Source organism: Kryptolebias marmoratus, linkage group LG13, assembly GCF_001649575.2.
Source record: "Kryptolebias marmoratus isolate JLee-2015 linkage group LG13, ASM164957v2, whole genome shotgun sequence".
Taxonomy (NCBI): Eukaryota; Metazoa; Chordata; class Actinopteri; order Cyprinodontiformes; family Rivulidae; genus Kryptolebias; species Kryptolebias marmoratus.
The window spans coordinates 20,850,966-20,878,573 of record NC_051442.1 but is presented as its reverse complement, the minus strand read 5'-3'; the positions used below and the strand labels follow the sequence as shown (position 1 = coordinate 20,878,573).

At 38.9% G+C, this 27,608-nt stretch overlaps 4 protein-coding genes across 5 annotated transcripts in view; 3 read left to right on the top strand and 1 right to left on the bottom strand.

Annotated features, from left to right (window-relative positions):
* Nucleotides 1–409: 409 nt before the first annotated feature.
* atp5l (ATP synthase, H+ transporting, mitochondrial F0 complex, subunit g) lies at nt 410–3,680 on the top strand. Its single transcript, XM_017412514.3, has 3 exons — nt 410–567; nt 1,295–1,455; nt 3,488–3,680. Exons 1-3 carry the CDS (start codon nt 516–518, stop codon nt 3,584–3,586), a joined length of 312 nt encoding a protein of 103 aa, XP_017268003.1. The 5' UTR covers nt 410–515; the 3' UTR covers nt 3,587–3,680.
* A 2,238-nt stretch (nt 3,681–5,918) lies between these two features.
* Nucleotides 5,919–11,713, bottom strand: ftr82 (finTRIM family, member 82). Its single transcript, XM_017412487.3, has 8 exons — nt 11,570–11,713; nt 10,844–11,461; nt 9,368–9,463; nt 9,049–9,282; nt 8,679–8,838; nt 8,533–8,589; nt 7,492–7,557; nt 5,919–7,264 (listed from the first exon to the last, which is right to left on the bottom strand). The coding sequence occupies exons 2-8, from the start codon at nt 11,432–11,434 to the stop codon at nt 6,744–6,746; spliced, it is 1,725 nt and encodes a 574-aa protein (XP_017267976.1). The 5' UTR covers nt 11,435–11,461; nt 11,570–11,713; the 3' UTR covers nt 5,919–6,743.
* Nucleotides 11,714–18,138: 6,425 nt separating this feature from the next.
* On the top strand, nt 18,139–23,830 carry ftr83 (finTRIM family, member 83). 2 transcript variants are annotated; one of them, XM_017412696.3, is made up of 8 exons: nt 18,139–18,811; nt 19,720–19,815; nt 20,008–20,241; nt 20,352–20,511; nt 20,625–20,681; nt 21,614–21,682; nt 22,110–22,188; nt 22,476–22,609. In XM_017412696.3, exons 1-7 carry the CDS (start codon nt 18,236–18,238, stop codon nt 22,160–22,162), a joined length of 1,245 nt encoding a protein of 414 aa, XP_017268185.1. In that variant the 5' UTR covers nt 18,139–18,235; the 3' UTR covers nt 22,163–22,188; nt 22,476–22,609. The 2 variants fall into 2 exon arrangements, with proteins under 2 accessions (XP_017268185.1, XP_017268184.1); XM_017412695.3 differs by lacking the exon at nt 22,110–22,188 and having other exon boundaries at nt 18,140–18,811; nt 22,476–23,830.
* Nucleotides 23,831–25,495: 1,665 nt separating this feature from the next.
* Nucleotides 25,496–27,608, top strand: part of ruvbl2 (RuvB-like AAA ATPase 2) — an 8,815-nt gene continuing 6,702 nt past the window's right edge. The window contains exons 1-3 of the mRNA XM_017412509.3: nt 25,496–25,599; nt 26,401–26,455; nt 27,119–27,174. Coding sequence (XP_017267998.1) covers nt 26,401–26,455; nt 27,119–27,174 — 111 coding nt within the window. The 5' untranslated portion in view covers nt 25,496–25,599. The remainder of the gene's footprint in view (nt 25,600–26,400; nt 26,456–27,118; nt 27,175–27,608) is intronic.

Below are 27,608 nucleotides of genomic sequence, written 5' to 3'. Positions count from 1 at the left end.
AATGCCCGGTCTCACCGTTATTTATACGGACCGGGGGTGGGGCCCACACAGCAGGTGGGCGTGGACTAAAGTTTTCAGTGCTGCGCTGCGCGCGAAGGGATAAACCCACTAGCGATAGCCTTAAAGGGCTGCGCCTATACTCATAGAATCTGGGGTTACAATACGTAACCAACGATTTCAATCTTGGGCTCAACTCAAACATTGCAATAGTGACACCAAGTGGTGACAGCAGGACCACTGAAAAAAATGGTGTGAATCAGATTCAGTGGAGAAAAGACAAATCACCTAGATATATGAATTCAATACTTTTCTGGAAAAGATGCAGCAAACAAACAACAGTTCTTAAGCATCATTAATAGTTAAATTCCATTTGACTAATCCGTAGCATATTCCACTCATCATGTTTGGGTTTTTGTACAGGCAGTTCTGTGGTCAGCTGCAGGTCCTTCAGCTGGAGGTGACATTCAGTCGGCTAGCAGAATCGGGGGACGCTTAGCATCAATAAACGCTCCAACATGGCACAAGCAGTCCAAAAGCTAGTTGCCAAAGTGCCTACTTTGGTCGGAGGTATGTTATTTTGTTATTGCATCGTGTATTCATTAAAGAGAATTGGGGGGGGGAGGTTCACTCTTCGTTTACAAGGCTTTGAAAGGCCGATGCTGTTACCTTCACCGAGCACTTAATTCAGTAAAGTGGAGGTAACAATACTCAGTGCTGTCTAAAATAGTGTGACCTTTACTGCATTTATATCATGACTATATCCCAGTTTAGACTTGGTATTTAGTAAGAGTAGTTGTAATGTTCACCCTAATTAAACGCAAGAAGTAATCTTAGCAGCTAATGCTAACCTAGCAGCGTTAGCCGCTGATCTTAGGTCTTCTGTCTGAAAAGTTTTTTTTTTATTTGTTGTTTCCCCCAATGACTTCAGTGTTATGTGACCCAGCATTAATCACGCTGAATTTTTGTAAAAGACTGGACCAACAAGACACGTCTGTCGTTTTCAATTATTTTTTGAATTTGAATGCATGTCCTATTTTATATTTTTAAGTAGGTTATTATAATGTTTTCCCCAATAGCTTTCACGTCGTGACCCTGTGATCCCAGATTAATGAATTGTTTAACTAGACTGGGCTATTGAGACTAGACTTTTTTTTAAATTATTTTATAAGTATTATCTAAATTGCAATGTCTCATCCATTTCAAAATAATAACTTCATGTTGTTTTTTTCCCCAATGGTTTCCTTGTCAGATAATTGTTGTTCTGTGATAACTAACTCTTTCCCTTCTGCCTCAGCCGCTGTCACCTATTCCAAACCTCGACTGGCGACATTCTGGTACTATGCCCGTGTTGAGCTTGTCCCCCCCACTCCTGCAGAGATCCCTAAGGCCATCGAGGGAGCCTCAAATCTCATCAAGAGTTTCCAGGCAGGACGCCTCGCTCAAACCACAGTGAAGGTGCGTCTAACAAGTATTTACATCTCCTAATTAAGGGGACAATAATATCATCAAATAAATCTGACATTCTGCAACTAAAGGCGTGTATCAAGTTTGTTGAAGCCAGAATGACAAAATGTGAATCCTAAAGATGACTTTTGATTTGTAATGATTAAAACCTTATCCCAAATAGAATGACATGTTTTAAAGCCATTTCTGATTTTTCAATTAAATACTAAACAGGACAGTTTAGTATTATTATTAAATTCAATTCTGTTTTTTTATTTAGCATCAATTCACACTAAAAGTTGTCTCAGGGCACTGTATAAAAACAAATTATCTGTTTCCAACACAGTATTTGAAAACCTCTTACAACCTCTTATCTACGCTTTTTAAGTCAGTGTTTTTATTTGATATATACTCAGTGTTGCACAAAGATATAATTAAATTAGTAATGAAAAGCCAGTATAATGAACAACATATTCTACTGCAAATTATTTTAAATTTAGTTTGTAAATATTAAGTATTATTTATTAAGTAATTATTTATAAAAAACAAAACAAAGTGTGTCTGAACCCATCATTTACCTGTTCATTAAGTTTACTATAGGAAATGCTGCATTCTGAGAACTTTATCATTTTTACTGCACAGTCACCATTTCCATCAGTTCTCCATCATAACCTGTCTTGTGTGCCGTCATTACAGTTGCTCAGGTGTTTTGTTGTCTCTTTGACAATACTTTCCAAGTACTAACGTCAACACTAGTTGAAGAACACCAAACCTCAGCTGAGGAGCATACTCACTCATACACACACAGTTTCAGGATATGAAGGTGGGACTGACAGCTTTGTTTCCCTTGTTGTATTGAAACTGAGTCAAATTGCTGAATATGTAACTATGACAAATTACAACTTGATAATCAACTTTTATAAATAGATTTTCCCCATTTTTGCAGATTATAGATCCCAAAAAGTAAACAAATGGTAAATGGGCTGTACTTATTGCATCTTTCTAGCCAACCAGGCCGCTCAAAGCGCTTTACAACACAGCCTGTGTCCTCATTTCCCCATCCACACTCACATTCATACAGCACTCTACTGAATCTCCACAAAGCTAATCTGAAGAAATCATTCTACAGAGTCTAATCAGTACTTTAGATCACATTCATACACCGATGGGGCACAGGGCCCTTCAACATGTGATCACACCTATACTTAAATTCAGTCTCTTGTTTAAACCACAGCTTGTGCTTAGTCTTGACTTTATTTTTACATTTATAGATATTAAAAATTGCTACCTTTGGCTCTTTCTTACTCAGTTTTAAAAAAGAAAAACAGAAAGTTATGTTCTAAGAGGAATTGATGATTTGTTATGATATTTGCTGTACTATTTCAATGACTGAGGAAAAAGGAATAAGATTTTTATGTGAGCAGCAGGCTGAAAATGGTCATCCTTCAGTCACCTGTTGAGCAGTCTGTGCATTCCTACACTTGCGAAACAAACAGCATCAAACAAACCATTTAGCTTTATGTTTAAGTTTAGGGTGTAAGCACGTTGAATACAACATATGTAGTGGTTATAGTTCAGTCGAAAATATTTAAAATTTGTCATTTGCAATTGCATCTTAATAACATGTTATTCGTTTGTAAATTTGTTGTACGTGTTTTTGCTTGTTAAAAATTAGCCAAGCATATTTATATACCAGGACGCAAAATTGAAAGCATGTTTATTTACATAAACATATTTATTCCAAGTGTTGCAAAAATGTTTTTTTTTTTTATCTGTAGGTCCAAACACTATCTGTTTAGCTAACATGTTTTAAATGGGACCTTTTTCAGACTTTAAACTTAACCAACAATAATAATAATAAGAATAATCACTAATCATTTCACACTAACAAAACTATCAGTTTCAAATTGGCCTGTGCTCCTTAAAAAAAAGCTATCCGCGTAAAAATAACGACAGCATCATTGTCAGTGGTGCCTTATTGTAATGTATTGTTTGGTTCATTTTGACAGAAGCACATCAAATGATTTAATTTAATTTTTTTCAGGACGCTCTGAGGAATGGGCTGGTGGCCACTGAAGTACTGATGTGGTTCTACATCGGAGAGTGCATTGGCAAAGGAGGCCTTATTGGTTATAATGTCTGATTTTTGGACTATGAAGTATTCTTTCTTTTTGAGCGTTGTATGCTCAACTTCCTGTAAGAATCCTTGGAACCAATAAACTGATATCTATTGTTTGTTTTGGACTGATTCTCTTTGTGAAATGTTATGTGTTTGTTACCTGCAAACATGTTTAATCTGTTATACTTGATAAATAGGGAGACTTTAGGCAGTGGAATACACCTGTAGAGAGAGCATTTTGACCTACACTGGTAAAAAAAGCCTGAATAATATGCATTCTTTTCACTGCTTTTGTTTCTGGTGTTTTCTTTAGGATGCGATGAGAAAACTGAATTTTTGTTAGAACTGGCATTAGGATTTTATACTTTGTGTGGGGAAACAAAAATCTAATCACAATCTTTCAGAGATGAGTGATCAGTAGAGGAAACCCTTCTGTTTTTGTATTTAAATGTTGCTAACTATACTTTGACCTTAAAAAGCTGCAGTAAAAGCAATCTAGACTAACCATGCAAATGAGTTATGCTCATTTTAAATTTACTTGTTTCTGTCTACAAAAATATGTATAATTTTATAATTTCCATGGAATTTAAGTGTATATAATGTAAACCTGATATTTGATTTACTTTTAAAACCATAGTCACATTAGAAATAGTGCAATGTGTCCGAAGTCATCCTGCTTTAGTCACTTCCTGGTGTCAACCACCAGGGGGAGTTGTAAGGGTTGTTCATTTTCATATCAGTTTTGCTTCAGAGTAGTACTTTGTTTGCGACATTGTGATCAGTGAATTGAGCCAGAGATAATTTATGTATTTGATTAAAACAAAAGTTCAACAGAACTTTTCACCTCTTCATACTTAAGAGAGATGTTAAACTTCTTAAGAGACAGAATCCACATAAAGCATAAAGACTGACTGTCCAGATTCATCCTGAAGCTTATTCACTGACATTTTTAACATCTTGTTAGAGACGTATAGTGTGCACCAGCTTCAAAGCCCTTTTTCAGTATTCTTGTATCTGAAAAAACAAGATTCCCATTCACAGGCCTTATTGACTACAGATCCATGGTCCTGACCTCTGTGGTCATGAAGACTTGAGCGCCTGGTGTAATCTTATCTCAAGTCCAATACTTTTCCCCTCCTGGACTCTGTAATTTACCTTCAGTGTTAACAGGTTTTAACATGATTCAGTTAACATGGCTCTGCACTCCACCCTCCACCATTTGGATTTTAAGTAGCCTGGGAACCTATGCAAGACTACGTTTTTTAGGCCTCTGTCCTTAATGTAGTCATCCCAGCCCTGTTGCAAGACAAGTTCTCCCAGCTGAATGTGCCAGTTCCTACCTACAGACGGATCACTAACTTTCTCTTTGACAGGAGGCAGTGTGTAAGGCTAGACAGGTAGGTCTCTTATTTCTGACCATCAGCACTGGTCCCTCAACTTTATAGACCATCTCAGGTGGGGGTGAGACTGCGTAGAAAAAGATGAACAAGAAACTGTCCAGTTAAAACAGTGGAGATGATCGTGGAGTTCAGGAGGAATTCTGCTCCATTTGCCCCCCATCCTGGTTAACTCCCCAGCGGAGACTCTGGAATCCTTCCACCTCCTGGGAGCTATCATTTTCCACGACCTAAACTGCTCACTTATCAAAGAAGCATGACAGTAGTTGTCCTCTTGTGGCAGCTGACAAAGCTCAACCTGCCAAAGTCAATGATGGTGTGTTTTTATTCATCCATCATTGAGTCTATCGTTACCACCTCATCACAGTCTGATATACTGCTGCTATGACCAAAGACAAATGGAGACTGCAGTGGGTCATCAGTTCTTCTGAGAAAGTGATTGGCTGCTCTTTCTCCAGGATCTGGACACCTTTTTAGTGGACTTGGAAGACTCCTCCCACTCTAGAAATAAACTTTTAGAGCTTCTCTTCTCTGACCGGAAGCTACAATCTGTGGGGGATGTACAGTAAATATCTGAGCCTGTATCTGTAATTTTGACCCTGTGTGGATGAGAGAAAATCCACAATAAGTTCTAACTTGTGCGCTTGTTTTAAAAAATTACTGAAGTTGTATGTTGTATAATCATTCTACCCTGGAAAAAGCAAGGTTCAAGTGAAATGGTAAACGCCCAGAATGAATGACATTAATGCCCATGATGAGTCGATGTAACGTCAGACCTCAGCTGAACCATTATCTGCGTTTTGTATTTATTATAAAATGCAAACCTTTCTGCGACAAGGACAAACGTGTTTGTGTAACCTTGGCAATAACCCTTAATCTGAACTTCTACCACAATGTCAATGCTACTAACACTTTTTACATGCTCCAAGCATTAAAACCAAAACAGGAGAGAAATTCAGTGATTTCTAAACCAGCCGAGCATTTAATTTGGCGATACAACACAAACATCATGCATTTAGTTCTTTATTCAGAACCATCAATGAAAACTTTTGTTACAAAACAAGTATTTTCTGTACTTATGTTCTGTTAATTATATTGGTAAACATACAAAAATTAAATAGGAGTTAGTTCAAATAAAAAAAAACTGGCTCTCAGCAAATGATATCACATGTACTGGAAAAGATGGTAAAAATGAAATGACAGTAAAATACTCCATGGATTTTACTGAAAACAATAATACCCTTTTAATGAACCAAAACAACTTTTTCAAAAGAGTGAAATATATTTTAAACAACTGCCATAAAATTATCCAACACTAACAAAACCAAATGATAAAAAACAATTATATCATCATGTTAAGTACTTTATGTCACACTGGTATGAAATGAGTAAACAAAATTTTCAGATTAGCCATTAGATTGTGACATTTATTACTAACATGTAACGATAGTAAGAAAATATCTGTTTTATTATGGTGTGCTGGAGTGATAAAAGAGTAACTATGATTATCAATGATATTCAAGAAAGCTAATGTTTAAATGTGATTTGACAGCACAGTGCAAAATATAATGTGTAATGTGTGATGTGTAGAGCTAGAAAAGAAGCAAACAAAATGTTCTCCTTCAAAAATAAACAGAAGAACTCCATTAATGTGGTTTGATAAGGCATTAAGATTCTTACAAAAACATATAATCTAAAAACATTGCTGTATGTCATGTAAAATAAAATAAAAAAAAACATTAAAAAATCAAAATATTTTCAGACGACGGCTCAAATATCAGTTTTCACTTGAGGTTGCATATTTTCACAGACGTTCCAACTCCAAAACCTGGATAGAGGGGCTCAGCAAATGTGGTGTGAAACCTGTGCAGGAGGGTCATGGTGTTGCCTATGCTGTAAAAGGCCAGCACGCCTGCTGTGTGGTCCAGGTACACGCCTATCCTGGAGGAGTGGGGGCCGCTGACGGCCTTGTCCACCCGGTTGTGCCAGGCAGAGTAACCCGAGTCGGAGCAGAGGAGGCTCCAGGACTTGTCATTGTAGCCCAGCAGACACAGCGAGCCTTTGCCCTTACGACTGATGCCCCTGTAGGCCACTCCGATGGAGAACTCCCCGCTCCACTCGATCTCCCAGTAGAAGCGGCCCCCGGACAGGGCCTCTCGGCACAGCACCTGGGCAAAGCTGTCGAACCTCTCGGGGTTGTCTCCATAGGGCTGCAGGTCTCTGGTGCGGATGACTTTTCGGTAGCTTTCAGAGATGCACAACTCTTTGTAGGCTGTGCTGGAGTCCAGTTTCAGCTGGCAGAAGTCTGAGAGAAGAGAATTGGATATTTATTTTTACAGCGTCCTGATCTGGGTTACATTTAAATTACAACAGTGATAGAAGGGACAGTCAAAACTAAAAGTATCAGTGAAATAGTACAGAAAAAAGAAGCTGTGAAATGTATCTACAAATAAAATATGTGTGATGATATACATAAAGTGATATTAAATAAATGCAAATTTTCATTTCTAAAAAATAAATCTGGTTACTTACATTTCAGAAAATCACTTCTGGACTTTGGCTCTGGAGGAGGAGTGTTGTCCACTGTCATTTCTTTACCTGTATATGAAGCAGTACTGCGTTAGGTCAAGCTGAGCTGAACTGAAACGTCTTCCATTCTTCTGCTGGGTTACTGTGCAAAAGCCTTGAGCCATCCTTTGTTTCTTTACAATTTGGTTCCAAAGAATCAAACCTTTTCAGTCATCTTTTAAGTTAATCAATAGTTCTTCCAAGCTTTGAAAGTTGTTGTTTTTTCTTTGGAACTTGGCTAAATGTTTCCACTCATTTTCTATCCAGTACTTGACCATTTTCAGAGGAGTGTTTTTTCTGTTTCTTAAGCTACTTAAGTCAAATCTATGAACCATTTCACCACAAAAAGAATCAGTGCTGCGTCACTCCTACTGTAACAGCCAGCAAAGAATCTGTTTGAAATTGCATCTTTAGTCACTTTTTTTTAGGCAGTCTGTCACAAAGATGCATTTTGTTCCCATTTTTTAGTTGAATCAGTGAACAATACCAAAGATAACACAGTTTGACAGACAGGAAATAGTATTTTAACACCAACAAGGTGATTCTCAAAGAAAAAATGAAAATGTTTAAGACAAAAGATGATCAACTGAAGGATGATACATCTCTTAGGCCCTGTGTTAGGTTTAGACCCTTCTTTTGTCCCCTACTTGTCAATGTTTCTTCTTATTTTAATCTCACACTACTCAAAATGGTATTATGGTCAGGTAGAAGAACCAGACAGGAAATGAGTGACAAAGCAGCCAAATTGCAAAGAAAATCTTTAAAAGACGTTAAGAAAGCTTGAAAAAAATATTGATCAAGATCCCTTTTAAAGACTACAAGAATGGCTGACAGCTTGGAAGCAAACTATAGAGAAAGAGTTGTGGTTTAGTTTTTGCACAGTGCTGTATACGTATATATGATGCACCTGGCTCAGTGTTTGTCTTCTATAGCTCTACAGGGATGATGGTGTCATCCTAAATAATAATTAACCCATCTCAGTTGACAGAATGTGACAGGGCTCACCTCTGCTCCTCCTGTCAAGTGTTCTGCTCTCCGTGGTGTAAACTGGGACCTCGTTCACTGTGAAACAGAGCACGTTTATATTTAGTAAAATGGTGTTTTCAGTCCATTGTAGAAAAAGTGTTGTGTTCCATCTGTTCAAATCTGACCTGTCTTGGAAATTTTAAGCAGTTCCTCTCTGCCAAACTCCTCGAGACGTTCCTTTATCTCAGCCACAGCTTTCCTGACCGCTCCGAAGGAGAAGTCGGGGTTCACCGTCACCTTGGGTATGAAGCCGTCATCAGTGGGGGTGCAGAGGTAGTTGAAGTTCTGATGGAAAAAGTAAGGTGAAGACATACAATCAACATGTAAAGCTGACCAGAAATATTTTATTAAAAAATAGTTGATATAAGTCTTCCTGGTCTAAAAACAGAAAACCATATAATATTTTATAAAATATCCAGAATTTTACTGAAAATTCACTTTGTTTAATTGGACGGTACCACCAGTTAGGAGGACAGCACTATATTATCATCTTACCTGCAAGAAGTGGATGTGGTCTTCAGTGCTGTACAGCTGCTTGAGGCCAGTCTCCTTCTTCTTCAGTTCATCAATCTCTTGCTCCAGTCGCTCGATCAGAGTCTCGGCCTGATTGAAAGCAGCCTTCTCGTTGATACCAATCAGTTTGGTGACCTCTGACCTCATCCTCTCAATGGAGCGGATCATGTCCTCGAACATCTTCTGGCTCTCCACCATGGCTCTTTGGGCAGAGTTCTGTGCAGAATCCATTCACAGGAAGGGTTATAAAAACGTTGGCACAATCTTTGTTAAATTAAATAATCTGGCATGGCAACCTTACCTTTAGTGAATCCACAGCAGTCTTGAGTTCCTCCAGCTCCTTCACTCTTTCCTGACATTTTTGTCTAATCTCAGTTTGAGAGACTCCCAACAGTTTCTGCAAAATAAAGGAGTATTAGACCCATTGTTTTTATAGCAGGCACTCCCTACTGATAACTCCACTATCCTCCTTCAATTTTTTTTTTTTCATGCAGAGTTGCAATAAGTGACAGCAAAAGTGGCATTAAGTCAGATTTAAAAGATGCAATTGGATGTTATGAGATTTTATACTACAATATATAAAACCTCATATTTTTGGGATCAAGACTGGCATTCTTTTTTTTTCATCAGAGACTAACTGGGGAGGCCCTCTGGCTTGTTGAATAAACCCCACTCTAAGAAGCTTTTAAAGCGGTTCACTTTTATCTCAGAGGGAGAGGTGGGTGGGTGGGTGGTGGGTATCCTGGCCTGCAGAGGCTGCGTGAAACCAAAGAGCAATATAAACTGAATGGCTGCCTGTACTTTTTACTGTCATATGTGNAGTTAAAAAAAATCTGTAGAAGAATTCTGGCCCCATCAGGAATGTGAAACTACTGCTGCCTGACTTTTAAATAGATGTTTCAAGGTGCACAGAGCACTGATGTGCAGAATAGGAGGCTTCTCATTCAGCTTTTACTCAAGCCCCCCTGCCCATTTTTCAAGATAAGCTCGAGGAATGCGGGGAATCTAGGGAGGGGTGGTGGGAGACTACGTGAGAGGGGGAGGGGAAAGAGCAGGAGATGGAGTAAAGGATGTGTAAGGATCAGGTTGTAAATCTTTGCATGAGTGAAACCAAACTCAGCAGGTTGTAAATGTTGTATTACTTCATTGCAGCTAAAAAAAAAAGCCATCAGCTCTTGTGTCTGACTGCTATAAAACCACTCTTGACAGTGGAACTGTAACATCTCACCCATTTTCACCGCAGTATCTGCTGACATTCTTATCTCCTTCACATTGTTTTACAGGCTGTGTGAGTCATGAGTCATCTGACTGTGGAGACATGACACTGTTTAAAGCCTTCACTCCCTGACATTCCTGGATCTCTGCGGACCCACTCCCACAGGTGGGAAGGCTGCGGTTTCTGTTTATTTATCCCACAGCTGGATCACCACATTCCCCAGCTTTCAGGGGGTTGATAAGTGTAAGGCACGCCCCTCCCAGCTTCCTGGCAGCTAATCACAGAGCTGGATTTGTTTTGGCGGTGGTGACTGCCTGCCAGGGTAGCTGATAGCGCTGGTGAATCGGGTCAAAGTCCAAGCAGGCGATGGGAAAAACAGCCTGATTGCTTTCACTCGAGTTTACTCAGAGATTATGTAAATTAAACGTTCACCTCATGCAACGTAAGAGCTAATGTGGTTACAGTCACAGAGAAGCTGGATGAGAATTTTACAGTTGCTGAACATATGTGCCTTTGACTAGTAATCAGTGGTGGTGTTTCTAGTTTAGGATGATTTCTTACCTGTTTCTCCCCCCTCTCTGCCTCAGCAGACACAATGTCATGGCCCCTGTGTTCACTGACTGTGCAGATAGCACAGATACACATCTGGTCCGTTCGACAGAAGAGCTCCAGGGACTTCTGGTGCTGCGGGCAGATCTTCCTGTCTAAGTTTCCCAGTTCATCCACCAGCTTGTGCCTTTTGAACGTGGCAGACTCATAATGCGGCCTCAAGTGCTTCTCGCAGTAAGACGCCAGGCAATTCAGGCAGGACTTCACAGCTTTTAGCTTCTTTCCGGAACAGAAGTCGCACGGGACGTCGCTCGGCCCGGCGTAGATGTTCCCCTGGGATGAGCTCAGGTTGATGTTCAGGCCACTCTTCTTGATCTTTTCGGCCACCATGCTGAGCGTGGCGTTGGGTCGCAGCACTGGCCTCTGAGTGAATGTGATCTTACACTGGGGACAAATGTAAATCCCTGTGTAGTCAGCCTCATTCCAGTAGCCGCTGATGCAGTCCATGCAGAAACTGTGGCCACAGGGGATAGCCACAGGGTCCCTGAGGAGGCTTGTACACAGGGAGCAGTTGAAGTAATCAGGAGACGTGTGATCAGCCATTGTGGTGGACTCCAAACCCGGTCAGACCTGCGGAAACAGACAGAGAGAGTGCCACAAGTGGATAGAGAATTCGTTGAGTGAGTGTGTGAGCCCGCCCTCAACGGTGTGGAGCAGCCTGCCAGGGACAGGACTTACTTGTATTTCTGAATTCCAGAGGTTATTGATTGAAAGCAGACAAGGTCCCTCCCTCCTGTGCTGTGAGTGGGCCGAGCCCTGCCCAGTTCAGATAGGCAAGTTGAGCAAGAAGCAAAGAAGAAAAAAAAAAGGAGGAGAGAAGGAGAGGAGTGTCAAGAGGTTGAAAGAAATCGGAATGAATGAAATGTTAAAACGAAAGGCCTGAACATTTAACGTGGAGGAAACAGTTTCCTTTTCCTCTGCAGTTTCCTTTCTGCTCGAATTTCTCATGAGGCTCATCTGTGGGTGAAATGCACACACACTCCTCAGCAGCTGTATTTCCACCTATTGTTGTCGGACAGAATCGCCATTGTCTTAAACCGGTTATAGTCGGACAAACATTAAAGCAGTACTGTAGGAATTTCAGGGGACCACCCAATAAACAAACACAGACACTCTGAACTCAACTCAAATAACCTTCATCTGTCACAAGATTACATGTTTACAAAAATGTAACCTGCTGTGAAGTTGAGAGTTATTTGCATTGTGACCAGTCTGACCAGTCTGTTCCACTTTTACAAGCCAACTTCTAACTGTAGATATGTGGTTAGTATCTGCTGGGCAGCGAAAAGCAAACAATAATGACTAAGGCAGCCAGCGGAAACACAGGGATGAATGCACATACAAAAACAACATTCCAGGCGGGTACAGGTGTGTTGCAAAAGATTGTTTCAGCATTACTCTGCATGTTTCATTCCAGCTACGTTGCATTCTTTTGGAGAGAAAAAAAATTCCTCTCATTGCTACACCACGTTGTATTCAAAGGAGAAAATTTCCAGAGGACAGCCTGAATCTGATCTTAAAGTGTAGAACGTCAACAATCCAATAATCCACTGGTTCCCCCCCCAATATAATCCGACTTTCAGTTTTATTCTGGAAGTCTGAATGCAAAAGTAACCATTGAGTTTAAAATGCATTCGACACAAGACATTTTTTTAAATCTGTATTTAAAAAGCCTTGGACAAATGTGAAATAAAACAGTAAATTTAAGAGATTTTAAAAAGTACACCAGCCCCACCTTTAATTTATATCTTTGCTTTACCTCATGCACTTGGCAGTTTCACTTCTCTCCATATTTGGTCGGGTTTCTGATAAGCCAGTTTTCCTTCCTTCCTCGTGAGTAAACGAAGCGCTCCGTGCTTACAGATTAACATCCTTTCTGTGGCCAGAGCCACTGAAAACACGCTGAAGATAGATTTGTCTTTTAGCAGAAACGTGAAAGCTACACGTTTGCACAAATGTGCCCAACCTTTTGAAAAAACTGGCATTAACCGTGAGCATGTTTAAAATAAAAACATTTGCACTAGAAAATTTCTGAAGCTATTTTGAAGAGTCCAAATTTTAGTCGGTCGAAGGCCTTTGCCTGGACAAAGAAATGATAAGAAAAATATCTATGAAATATAATTATGTTAGCTTTTTTGGCAATGGTTGTATAAGTGAATTGTTTTAATAAGACAATGTTATACAATCAAATGGTGGGTACTCAGCTAAAGCTACATACTTTGAGTCTTTTTGAAACTAGTTCTGTTTTTTGTTACTGTATTGTCTGCACTATAGGGCGCTCCGGATTATAAGGCGTATTGTCATTTTTTGAGAAAATTTAAGGCTTTTAAGTGCGCCTTATAGTCTGGAAAATACGGTATTTCATATTTGTGTGTGAAAGCACTGTTAAGTCTGTTAAAAAAAAGTAAAGTTAATGAAGTGAGAAGTTTTTGTTTTAATTAAAATTAAGCTAATTATGTGGAAAATTATTTTTTTTTCCTAGCATCACCACTTGCTGGTCATTTTGGTTTATCATTAAACTTGCTTTTTTGTGTTGGCATACTGCTTTATTCTATTCTACTATCACAGGATCAAACTGCACTATCTTTTCATTCAATAAATTTAGGAAATTGAAAATGTTCCCCATTTTGGGTCACAGCTTGTCATTAAGGAGGGGATGGTGGATACTGAAGCTAGACCAGGTGAGACCCACTGATGTAGGAGATACAACAAGTTTTAAAAAAAGATTCTGCACTTCCAGTTTTGAGGAGAAAGTTCTGAGATCAAATATAATTGAAGTCAATGAGCGTTGGGATGTAAAGACTCTGCACTCTGGAGCGATTTGAGAGAAAACCATAAGTCCTTCAGCAGTGAAAAACACACTGAGTAAAAGAAGACAAAATGTCAATGTTTTGATGTAAAAATTGTATAACAAGTGTACGATTTGAGGAAATAAGTGTCAGGTTGGGTGGCGAGTGAGGCAAACCCTGACTCATCATGAGCTTCAGGAAAAATAACAAATTTTATTTAAAATAAAGAAAACTAAAACAAAGGCTGACATGGCAGCAAAACAAAGCTAGATACAAAATACAAGACCATAGCAAACACGAGATGCAGACATGACGTGAATGAGAGAGCGCATGAAGCGACTACGAACCAGTGATAAGTGGAGGACATGACCAGGTTTTAAGAACAGGAGGTAATTAGGTGAAGTGGGCACAGGTGAGCTGATTTCAAAACTAGGAGCAGGTGTAGAAGGACGTGACAGAAAACGAGAGATGGACTGAGGCAAAGTGAATGATAACAGAGGCATAGAGACAAAACAAAACATGAAGACAACAAAATAAACAAAAAAAAGAACAAATACAAAAACACAAAGAAAACCCAGATCCTGACAAGAAGAAGCTACTAAATTGGGAAAGTGTTGACAGCTCAAAGTATAGTGTGGTAAAATGTTCAAAAATCATAAAACTTAAACTAAAATTGTTTAAAAACAATTAAAGATATCAAAATGGCAAGTTAGTCATGTACAGTCCAACTTTCTGTGACCAATTTAAACTTTAAATGATGTTTCTACTAGGAAATTTGTCTGAGCTACAGAGCTGCAAAGAAGGCTGGGTTTTCTCAGTCATTTGATCAAAATCCTATTGATGTCTGTGTGGAAACCTTTTCCTTTTCTATTAGAAATGTTGGTTAATACTGTTTTGTTTCAGACAAGCTATTTGTTAGAAGCCCTTTTTTTTGCCTATGGTCTTATATCTTTTAAGTCTATGTACTGTTTTTATTTGATTGTATTTTATAGATTTTTATCTGTGAAAGGTGCTATATAAATAAACTTTACTTACTTATCCAAAGGACAAAGCACATTATTCTCAATTGAGCTGGATGTTTTAGTGTTTTTAAAAATGGATTTTCTAAAAGAAACAAAAGAACACCGTCTGAAATGTCATAAGGATGCTTTATTTATTTGCTTAAGCATTAGCACCCCTAAATATAGGAAATAATTAGATTTAGCACCATGCATCTCTTAAAGAGTAGCATGTTCGTTTAGAGTCTGTGCTTTTCCTGATGAAGCAAACAGAAACTTCACAGTTATCTACAGTTCATTCCAAGTTCAGTGTAAGGAGCCATTAATGCTGTCATTCTGTAATTAATTCAGTCATTCTGCTGTGGAGTACAGGATGGGACAAACGGCTACGTGATCAAAAATGAGACAAGGATCCACTTCACAGAGGATGAGTTGTCAAAACAGATAATATCACATTTAAATGTAGAACTAGAAAACAGAGGACACATTTTTCTATTTTGTAGATACGCAAAGTTTAAACAACACAGGATACACGTGTGGCTTCCAATACATGAGCAGAGTTGTAAAATCTGAGAGACTTTGTTGTGTAAACTGTAAAAAGCACTGGAGCAAACCCAAAAAAATGCTCTTGTGTTCAGTAAACAGGATATGACACATATCCTGCATATGAGCTTTTTTTCTTTGTATTTGTTTTGCTTATAAGATGGTGTACGGCTCTAAAACCATTTCAAGCTAATTGCCAAGTCAGACAGACAAAGTAAAAACTTCAAAGAAAGGACATGACCAAGTTTTTGTCTGACAAAAATGGAGGGAAGCCAGTCTTTGTTTTGTTGGGACACACCCAGAGAGACATTCTTATGTAAGAAATGAGCTTTTCACAGATGGTTGGTTGATAATTCTTTTCTCCTCACAATAACGTGTTTCTTCTCATAATAGTTGTGTTTGATATGAAACAGATTCTTAGACAAACTGAGCAATGCAGAAAAGATGAGATAAAACACGGCAGTAGGCTGAACAGAACCCTCCTGAAGCCCTCAAAAGAGAGAGAGACAAAGAGTGGTAGAGAAGCCCTTCCGGAGGGTTAAAGGACGGCCAGTAAGTTCTTCTCCTCTCTAAAGAAAAATAGACTTTGCTGTATGGAAACAAAGTGTGTGTCCTGGATAAAAAAAAATGATTCCGATTTTTTTTTAAACAAAGTTTTAAAAAGAAGCAAAAGAAAACAGACTGACCATTCTTACCTAAAATCAGCTTCTATCATCTTGTCGTGATGTTGGTATCTGCGGGCTGGCATTTCTTCTTGTAGCTGATCCGTGTCTGTAGATGTCCTGAGATGTTAAAGCTGATTTCTCCATGTACAAGTTAAAATGTGACAGACTGGAAGTTAATCAAATAATCCTCTCTTACAAGTGTGATATTACTAAGGATAAGTGACACAAGACAATGTTTTTGTTGAAGCAAATTAATATAAATCTATACATTTTCTTTAGAAATTATCATGGGTGCCAAAGTAACTACTGTCTAAAAATGTCAACATCTTCTATACCACCTAGTAGTGATTTGGAATGTACTTCTGTGATAATCTAAGCTGACAAAATGCTGACTTTGTGACGTATAAACTGCGTAAAAAGAACCAAAATCGAAAGAAATGTTAAAGATGCTGCCACACAGGTACATTTTTATGTACGAAACATGGTTAGTTAAAAAGACCCTCCACATCCATATTTGAAGAGAAAATTCGGATCTCACATATAATAGAAGTCAATGAGAGTTTGGTCGTGTGGAGATTTGAGAGAGAACCATAAGTCCTGGAGTAGCTGGGTAAAAAAAGACAAAAATGCCTGTTTCGATGAATAAACAAAGAGAAGTGCCAAGACTGTGGAAATAGGAAGAGCTTGCAAAAAGTTTGAAAAGTTCATCCAGCTCAAAAGTTAAACATTCCGTGGTAAAATATTCAACAATAATACAATTTAGTGGTTGAGTAAAAACCATACAAGATATCAAGAAACGCCTGTTCAGACATGTGAAGTCCAACTTTAGTGACTTGTTTAAACACTGAATGATGTTTCTGAACTCTGGCGCTCCAGTCATTCTATCTAAATCTCGCTGTGGAGTTTGGTTTTCTAAATTTTGCCGACACCGTACAACGCCCTGCCACCAAACGTTAGATCATAGTATTTCCCATCATGTATTTTTTTAGGAGGAGTTGGGATCCAAAAACTGTGATAATAACAGCAAAACAATGGCCAAAAAAGAAAGGACGATGCTTTTGTGCTTTTCCAATGGCACTCTTAATCCCAAAAGCACAGAGTTGGGTTTTTTCCTTCATATTCACTAATCAAATTTCAGCTAACATGAGATAATTTGCATAAAGAGTGTGTGACCTCAGTGAGAAGAATTTCTCAGGTAAAAAAGATGCTACATTTAGTCTTGAATGTCGGCTGTAGTTAGTGTTGTTGACACACAACAGAGCCTGCTGTATATAATGTTTGGCACTCTGGTTGGGCTCTGCTGGCTCGGACACAATGGAATCTTTTAAACAAGCTTTCCTGGCTCTCCTGTTATCTGGGCTATCAAGTGTAGTTGCATTCCTACCTCCATCTCAACAGCCCTGAAACTCTGCTGAGAGGTGTGTTCACTGTGGGGTGAATTATATACAAGGAGGTTTTTAACTCAGAAGAGATGTTGTGGGGTTTTTTTCAAAGTCTTATTTATGTTGGATATTAAAATACAGAAATGCATTCATTGCCTCACAGGTGTGGTCAGTACTAATGAAATGCAAAGCTAAAAGAGTTAATGATTAACTGCTGTGAGGTGAGGTGAGCCTACAAAGGAAGACTGACTGAATTCAGAAAAAAGACAAAACGTGGTTACTTTGGTATTGTTGCACTTCAGTCATATCTACTGTATACAAAATGACTCAGTAATTCTGTGACATCTCTTCTGTTAGAGAGGTTTTTTTTCCTGGGATTTGAGTAGATATCACTGCATGCTGGCAGAAAAAAAAAGACTTTTCCAGGTAACAGCAATCAGAGAACACTTGACTGCAGAGCGTGACACACCCAGGATTTATTCACTCTGTTTACGTCTCAGTTATGAGTAAATTGACTTTTTTTCGATGGAATAAATTCATGAAATGATTAAAAAACTAAAATGAATCAAGAAATCAAATTTCAGGCTCTGATTGTGCCCCATTCTTCTTTAAAAGTGGATCAATTTATAAGAGCCTTTTTTTAAGAGATTTTTTCTCATAAGTTCAGTAAATAAAATTAAAGGATGGTTTATTTTGCTGCACATTACTCAACAAGACCTGTATCTTCAGATCACACATTTCATTCATTCTCCTTGCACTCTGTAACAGTTGGACACGTTCACTGTGTCCTTTTCTTACCCCGCCCTTGTTTTACTGGTTTCGGCTTAACCAGTTTAGTTTCCCTCTATTTACTCTATATAACCTGCGCCCGTACTACCTGTAAGATCACTTTGCCACTGTGCTGACACAAGTCAGTGTCTGCCTTCGTCTCCTCTACATTAAAAGGAACACCACCAAAGATTTCTCCATGTCTTCAGATCAGGACAGCTGCCACCTGTGTAAGGAATATCTCAGGGACTCGGTGTCCATCCCATGCGGTCATGTCTTCTGCTCCATCTGCCTGAAGACATACTGGGACCATGCCGACCACACAGGCTCCTACCAGTGCCCCGAGTGCAGGGTGACCTACAATAAGAGGCCCACTCCGAGGCGCATGGGAAGCTCCCGCCAATTAACCAGCCAACGCAACACGGACTCCTTTCCACCTCCGCCTCCGTCCCCTGACTACAACTACGCAGGACCCCAGGATGTGGGTTGTGACATCTGCGTCGGCAAAAAGCACAGAGCCGTCAAGTCCTGCCTGATGTGCCTGGCCTCCTACTGCGAGAAGCACCTCAAGCCCCACTTTGAGTCCGCCACTTTTAAAAGGCACAAGCTGGTGGATGAAATCGGCCACCTAGACAGGCAGATCTGCCCGCAGCATCAGAAAGGTCTGGAGCTGTTCTGCCGCACTGACCAGATGTGCATCTGCGTGCTGTGTACGGTGAAAGAGCACAAGGGTCACGACATGGTGTCGGCAGAGCAGGAGAGGGCCGACGAACAGGTAGGCAACAGTCCACTCACGCTGCCAAGACGGGTTTATCAGGCTGATTCTGGCTTAGATAGCAGCACGGTGACAGAATGCTACAATGTTCTGTGATGCTAAATACAAGATCACTGTTGTTATGTATCTGTCTACACTGCAGCAGGTAGCTAGTATTAAGTAAAGAATGGAAAAAAAAACAAACTAAATTTATATTAAACAAATACTGAAACTGTTTGCAGGGTTCCTACATTTTTTCCCCATTTCAAAATTCCAGACTGTTCCAGACTCAAATTTTAAGATGTTTTAGTTGATTATCAGGCCATTTTGGAAGTCTAGGAACAAACACATACTGTACAAAATGAACACAAAAGATAAATAACGTGAACAGCATAACTTCAAAAAATAGTTATGCTTTTAACGAGTTCAATCCCACAGTTCAAGTCTTCTTAACTACAATATAATGTTCATTTTGTAAAACTTTGTTCCCATTTAGAGTAGAATTAAAAAGAAAAACAAAACAAAACCCTTGTTTTAAGGCTGAATTAACAACATATAGTAAATAATCTACATTTATATAGCATAGTTTTAAACTTAGTAGGGTTTACAAAGCTTTTTATATTGTGTACCAAAATATATTTATCTTCTATATATAATTAAATGCTTGGTTGAGCAATTTATGTTTTAGAAATTTTTATTTTAATCTTTCAAAAAATAGAAGGGGGCATAAAGTCTGGAAACACAAATGATTTTTCAAACGCTATTTTTTTTTTTTTTTTCATACTTATGCAGACCTGGAAAATACTAAAAGTAACTTCTACACCTTTTAATGCTGTGTAGGAAGCTTGGAGTTGGTTTAGAAAATATCAGCAGCTAATTTATGGTTTTTCCTTCATGATTAATAACATATTCTGTTGTTTATTTCTAAGCAACGTCTGGGCGCCACTCAGGCTGAGATCCAGGAGAGAATTCATGACCGCCTGAAGCAGATGGAAGAACTAAAGCATGCAGTGGAGTCGCTCAAGGTTTGTGACCCCGCCATTCATCACACCGATAAGACCAGACCAACTAGTAAACTTTGACCGAAACATTACATCAGCCGGCACTGACAACATTTCTTCTTGCGGGAGTGATGACAGTTTCTCTAAAGTGTGTTTGTTTAACTAGTGTGACACCCACTTGATTTACGGTAAACCCTCCTTTTTCCTCCCGTGCAGAGCTCGGCCCAGAGAGCGATGCAGGAATGCGAGAAGATGTTCAGCGACATGATGCGCTCCATTGAGAGGATGCAGCAGGAGATGACCAAGCTGATCTCATCCAACAAGAGAGCGGCACTCAACAACGCCGAGGGCCACATGGAGCGTCTGAGCCACGAGATCGCCGACCTGAAGAGGAGAGACAATGAGATCACCCAGCTGTCCCGCACCGAGGACCACATTCACTTCATCCAGGTAACAGATAACAAGTAACGGAGTTTTGTTGTAAACTGAAACCTGTTGTAACAGGTTTCATAAAAAACATGCAGGTGAGTGCTAAAAGTGACAATGTGTTTCATCACCAGAGTTACCACATGCTGATAGCCCAGACAGAAGCTGAGGAGCTGCCGTCAGTTTCCGTCAATCCCTACTTCAACTTCGGCCCCGTGACGAAGGCCGTGTCCGAGATGAAGCAGCACATGAATGAATTCAGCAACGACGAGCTGGTGAAGGTCGCCAAGACGAGTGAGTGTGGAGCGAGATCAGCTTGGCTTAACTCTGCTTTATCACCATGAACACATAGTGAACCATGTAATCACTGCAACCATTATTTTTTGTTGTTTTTCTTTTCTTTACAGTTAACAAGATGACCTTCTGTCAGCTGGATGACCCCAAAAAGAAAAAGACCATCAAAAGTGAGCCAAGATCATTTTCTCGTGTATATCTGAAATGTAGAGGAGTAAAACTGTACATATGTCATGTACTAACCTAATCTGGGAGTTAGTACAGGAGTCACCAACAACATTTGCTGACAGATTTTTTTTAGCAGATTTTTCTTAGCAGACTCTGCAGAGGCCAGCCTTAGAGGCAGACTGATTAATCAGCCTATATGTTCCACTTTTTAAATTATCAGCTATGAGCCATGTCTGTGCATACTTAACCTATTAGAATGAAGATGAAGCACTTTCTGTCTGTCTGTCTGTCTGTCTGTCTGTCTGTCTGTCTGTCTGTCTGTCTGTCTGTCTATCTATCTATCTATCTATCTATCTATCTATCTATCTATCTATCTATCTATCTATCTATCTATCTATCTATCTATCTATCTATCTGTATTACATTCTGTATTATCTAGTTTAATTATGTTTAATGTTACCTTTCTTGAAAAATGAAAGGGGAAATGATGTTCTATAATTTCATAGGCAGTTGCTCTATACAATCCTGAAAAAATGTCAAGCTTTAAGAGTCTCATAATCAACATTTACCTGGAAAACTGTATCTTTAATAAATCTGCAAACCTCACCTCCACCCCAGCTGTTGATCACTGGTGCAGTAGGACTCCTTCAGTCATGTTTGTTTGCTCATGGTTCCAGTTAGAGGGCATCTTGATCAGCTGCAGTTTGGTGAAACATTTACTATGATTAAGAGGGTCAACCTGTCAGTGTTAAACTTAACTCTGAAATGGAAATTAGCTTAGTTACCTGAGTGTGAGTGGTTCAGATCAGCCTCAGTGCAGACATTACTATACATGGCAGCAAATTATTATTATTAGGTTTTTTTTGTATAACCTTTAAATTTGATTTCCATCTGCAATTATTTTCTGACCACTTTTCTCTTTGTTTCTTAACAGGTGAAGAAGCTGTGATGTACAAGTCTGTCCCAGTCCAGGAGCCTCAATACAGAGACGACTTCCTGAGATGTGAGTCCCTGTTTTCTGACACAGTCCACTGCTCTCTTCGCCCAGTTCTGGGATTGAAGCAAATTAGCTGATGATGAGGTTCTCAGTTAGACCCTGTGGCTGACCACAAAATCAGATTTTTAAAAAACAGCTGCATGTCCCACAGTGTTGCCAGAGACTGGGACAGATTATCTGCTAATATTTTAGCTTGCTGGCCCTCTCACATATCTGTGAAAACTAGAGTTGCAGTTTAACAGCCCCCTCCTTGTTTTTGTATGTACTATCTTATCTGTCTTAGTAAAGTAGAATCCAGAAGCTTTTGAAAATAAATTGCTTTAGGACTGCTGGGGGTATAGGTTGTGAGTCTCACCTTAGAGCTGAAGTTGGTCTTTGTTACTTCTGTTTGTGGCCAAACTCACAAACAGTGTTGATACTTCTGGCGTTCCAGATCATAGGCCGGCCAGAACTAGCCGAGAACACCGAGTTGCCCACCAACTGTGACCTGCAGAGGTAGAGGTGCACAGCAGGCAGGTGACATCTTACCGCTGTGATCATTTGGATTCTGTGTGTGTACAGCCAGAGGGTCTCCTGCTTTTTCTGCAGAGCATGCTGCTCCAGAAAACAGTTAAAAATTTAACAGAGATAGAAAAGTTATTCACATTCTGCTAACCTCTGGGACCTTGCAGGAGGTGGTGCAATGGTGAGGGGTTCTTCGGCCTCTTTGGTTTACTCGTTTATATTTAACCGTAGCAACTTAGGTTAAATGTTTTCTCCTGTTTAGTAAATGTTCACCTTACCTTCCATCCCTCCCTAGATGCTTGTCAGCTCACTCTGGACCCAAACACAGCCTACAGACAGCTCTACTTGTCTCGAGGAAACCGAAAAGCCGCCTTGAAGAGAGACCCCCAGTCTTACGGTGACAACGCCGCCCGGTTCGACTCCCTGCCACAAGTCCTGTGTAAGGAGCCCCTTGCTGGGGGCGCCTACTACTGGGAGGTAGACTGGAGCGGGGAGGGGGCTGCCATTGGAGTCACCTACAAAGGTATCAAGAGGACGGGCTACGGCGACGCCTGCCGCATTGGCTACAACCGCAAGTCCTGGAGCCTGTTCTGCTCCGACTCCAGCTACTCAGCCCGCCACAACAAGGACCAGATAGAGGTCAAAGCTCCTTACTCCTCCCGCATCGGCGTGTTCCTGGACTATGATGGGGGCGTTCTCTCTTTCTACGCCATCGGAGAGACCATGTCTCTCATCCATCGCTTCAAGGCCTCGTTCAGTGAACCTGTCTATCCAGGCTTCTGGGTTTGGTACGAGTCAGCCATCACCATACTCCAGCTGTGATTTAATACCACACATCAAATGATCCCCGTACAAATATTTACTGAAAATACCACGGCTTTGTGGTAACATTATATGTGATTTTACAAGAGTAGATTTTATACATACACACACACACATATATATATATGTGTATATATATATATACACACACACAAAATTTGTGATGATCAGGGGAAATGTGATAAATGTGTATTTCTTTTCAATCAACAGGAAAAGGGTTACAGGGGATAGAAAATAAATGGGAATTAACATTTTATTAAAAAATAATCAAAGCTGTATTGATTGAAATTTGTTATGATCATTTGCTATAATACTTATTTTTATCAATAAGCCTTTAACAAAACTAATTGGTTTCAGTTTATTTCATATTTTTGTTTAATAAAAATATCAATAACATGCTCCTTGGGTTATCACTTTTCTGTTTTGAAAGTCCATGTTCTTTATCACACAAAAAAACACAAACGATAGATGAGATTTCTTATTGGCAATTAATGATTGAAGGTTTATGTTTGAGCTGGAGTGTTGGTTTTGGGACAGTCTAAAAGGTTTGCGAAGATTTGTGTCAGAACAGGTGAAGAGAAACTACGAGCTTTTGGAGTGGACACATGGTTGAGACTCATTTTGTGTTTTCCTGTCTGTATATATTTGTCATCATTAGGTGATTTAAAGCCAATTTTCTTTTGTTTTAATGTCAAAGTGAAGAGATTAAGATGTGGAATATCTGAGCCTGCAACCTAAATATGAACTTTGAAGACAAATAATTTGCTTTGATAATTTACCATCATTTTGTATTGTGTGTTTCCTAAAATTAAAGTTATTCGGCGATGATACAGCCCTTTTCTTGAAAATCCACTGCACTAAGAAGAAATATAACCATTTTCTAAAAGCTATCCCAATATGTCTTTGTGCTATGGTCAGACAAGACATATTATACTCTGAAATCACCCCTAGTCTGAAACAACTCAATATCGATGGGGTTGCTTTTTCTGATCATTGATGTAACAATAAATTTTTGAGAAGTCAGTTACTACATCACTATTCTCCTAATACGATTAGGAGGGAATATATTCTCAAGGACTTTAAAAAAGAAGACACAAAAAATATCAAAATTAGTTTTAGATCATATCCGGTTCCACGTAAAGCAAAAGAAATTCAATTTAAAATCATAAACAGAATTTATCCCACTAAAAAAATTCTAAGGATAAAATTTAAAACAGACACTGGGAACTGTGGCTTCTGTGAGGATGAAAGTGAGAACCTGGAACATCTTTTTTCTTTGTTTTGTTTGATAGTTCAGAGGTTTTTGGCTTGACTGTCAGATGTGGATCCAATCCAAAGGGATTCAACTTCCTGCTCTCACTTCAAAAGAAATCAAATCTGGGGTATTTAATAAGACTGAGAGAAGTGAATATGGCATTAATAATTTTGATTCTATTAGCTAAACATTAGATATATAAATGTCGTTTCTAAAACGTAAACCAAATATAAACCACTGGAAGAATGAGTTTAAATCTTATGGAAAATCTTTAAATTTTGTAACAGAAAAAAAATGCTCTGAAATTTCTTTCCTTTTTAGTAAGTTTTAATTTCTTGGATAATGCCCTTCTTTTCTGGTTGTTTTTTAATTTTTCTTCTCTATTATGTTATGAATCGCCGTTTGTAATTTTATATTGTAAAGAATCGGTATTGTTTTTGTTTTGTTTTGTTTTATGTTAAATAAAGATTATTGGAAAAAACACTTTCATGTGTAAGCTTTGCTCCCCCTGCTGGAGAAATCTTTGCAGTGCTACTGAGGTTTTTATCAGACTACTTCAGGATTTATACACAGCTTCTGTCCTATATGGATGTGATTTACTTTTAGAGATGTTATACAAACTGTTGAAGATTTACAGTTCTGGTCCAGAAGTTTATCTAGTGAATAAACCTTACATAAGTCCATAAATCTTTCCATAAATCTTTTTCAACAAGATCAGCTATGACCAACAGACTGAACAAATTCCCTCCACCTTCCTTTCGCCATTTATACTTGTTTGTTTTTATAATATCCGGGGCTGAGTGATGAAGGAGAACATATAATCTCAATTACATAATTAGATTTTTAAAAATAAATCAGCCCAGATAAAAGCTTTAAAAAGTTAAATTTTGATTTGCTTTGATGTAATTTTGACTACACTTAACACGAGACAACATAAGACATATAGGCCTTTCACGCATTTAGATATACCCCATAAAACATTTTGTGTTTTAACATTTCTGACTAACCTTAAATAGTTAACTGATATTTAGGACGTCGACGAAACTCTGTGATAAACATTTTTTACGTATAAAACGAAGAAAGGAGGAATCCTAAACAGCAGCTGATTAAGTTAATTATAAATATAATTTAGAAGTCAAGTTTGCACCTACCCGGATAAGAAGTTTTAATTAAAACATCGTGTTGTTTAGCTAGGTTTCATTATCAGAGCGTCAGAAAGTTGGCTCCGCTCGAAACGTCCGTGAAAAAAAGAAACTGTTGTTTCTCGTCGGACACATTTCCACGGTGCACTTCAGAAAGAAGCGCCTCATTCTCTCACATTTTGTGAAGTGTGGTTGTGCAGGTTAGTGAACACGCTTACAATACATTTAATACATACTTCAGACGTGAACATTTTAAACCGGTTGTCGTCGCTTTCGTACGTCCATTGAAATACTGGTTATGCGGCGTATATGACGGCCTTGTTTGAGTTGTTGCGGCTGTTAACGTGTAAAGAAAGCTGTGAATGGAGCTAGCTAATGCGCTAACACAACACTAGCTACTGGCATACATGTTATGCTAGCTCTGTCTTGACGATGACAGAGTAGATGTGTAGTTTTTTATGATTTTATTCAAAAATGTAATTTGGTGGCACACAAGCTCTTTATATCTCGTGTCCCAAAAACATAAAAAACGAAATAAAATCCCGCATTATATTTGCTAACTATGCCACTCTGTTGTGGCATACGACGTTACAGCTGTCACTATGACAACCGACTGGACAGACCTCTCTAACGCCGTCTTAACTAGCTAACAACATAACTCTGTATTATTATGATAGTGTTTTAATTGAATATGTGTTTTCGAGTCACTACCTTTGCTCAGTGACTCGAAAAGAGAAAGTCTTGCAGAGCGCTAACTTGCCAAATTCTAACATTTCTCACATTTTTGTTAGATCAGGTTCAGATATTTTGTGTTTATAGATTTGACATATACTAACTCATATTGAGTTACGCTGATTTTGGTGCCTCTTTACCCGGAGAAACATTTCTTATTTATGTAGGCAGAACAACCTGTATTTGTTTATTTAGTTAATATTTATTTGGTCTAATTGGGATTTTTAAGTGATGGCCTATTTCTGTTCACTGCTTTTCACCTGATACAGATGGCGACTACAAAGGTTCCAGAAGTTCGTGATATCACAAGGATCGAGAGAATTGGTAGGAATGCATGTAGGGTTTTATAGTAATATTACCCAGATTGTCTGTTCTATGTAAAGATAGTATCTCACTTGGCTGCGACATTCATGAAGCAATCCCCCAGAATGTCTCAATGTCTGCCTCCAATCCATATGAATTGTGTTGTGAGGGTCTGCAACTAATCTCAAGAGCGATAGAGCTGTGTTTCAACTCCTGCACGGGAGCTCTTCTCTGACAGAAAACATCCAAGGCTAATGTCTACTTCTAAAAAAGTCTGATGATAAATAATTATTATTGAAAAACTGGTTTAAATCGGCCTATCATTATTTTAACCGTGTACTTTAGCATATTAAATCATGAATGTGGGGCCAGCTGTCAAGGTCTGTACAAAACGAGCTGAGCTGGGTTGAGGTGGACATCAAAATAATATGCAGGACCAAGGATACAGTTTTGCAAGCCCTGCAAATGAAAATAAAACATAAATTTTAAAAACTGGTGCTTTTAAAGTGTTTGTGACACTTAATCACACACTCTGCATTTGAAAATTCACAGAAACTCCTAAATTTGAGTCTCCAACAGTCTCAGGACAGCGAGATACCACCTTTAGAGTTCCTGGTCTTTATTTTGTTTTCAAAATGTGACTAATCCTTTTTCTTTCTTTTTTTTTTGTTATTTTGTGTTTAGGAGCGCATTCCCACATTCGTGGCCTTGGTCTGGATGATGCGTTGGAGCCAAGACAGGTATCTGTTATATAAATGTGGGACTTTTCTTTACTGAAGCTGTTTAACTGGATTTTTGGAGAAGCTAACCATTTTTTATACTTTTCCATTAACATAAAGTACTGGAGACGTTAATTGTGCTTGATTTTGGGCTCATGACCGCGATTGACAGAAGTAGTTGTGGCTTATGGTTGGAAAACCTAAATTAAATCTTTTAGATTTAAAAAAATAAGAAAAAAATCACACGTTTGTCTGATAGAGCCAGGGGTGGAAATTAGCACCCGCCACCCGCCAAATGCGGGTAAATATTTGAAGTGGCGGGTGAATTTGATCAACACACACGCCACTGTGGCGTGTTGGCAATTTGAACAGAAAAGGTGTTATTTGTCCTCCTGACATATAGGGGGCAGTAATGTGCTCGAGTTGCTGCTAAATGCAAGAAGGAGAAAAGTTTA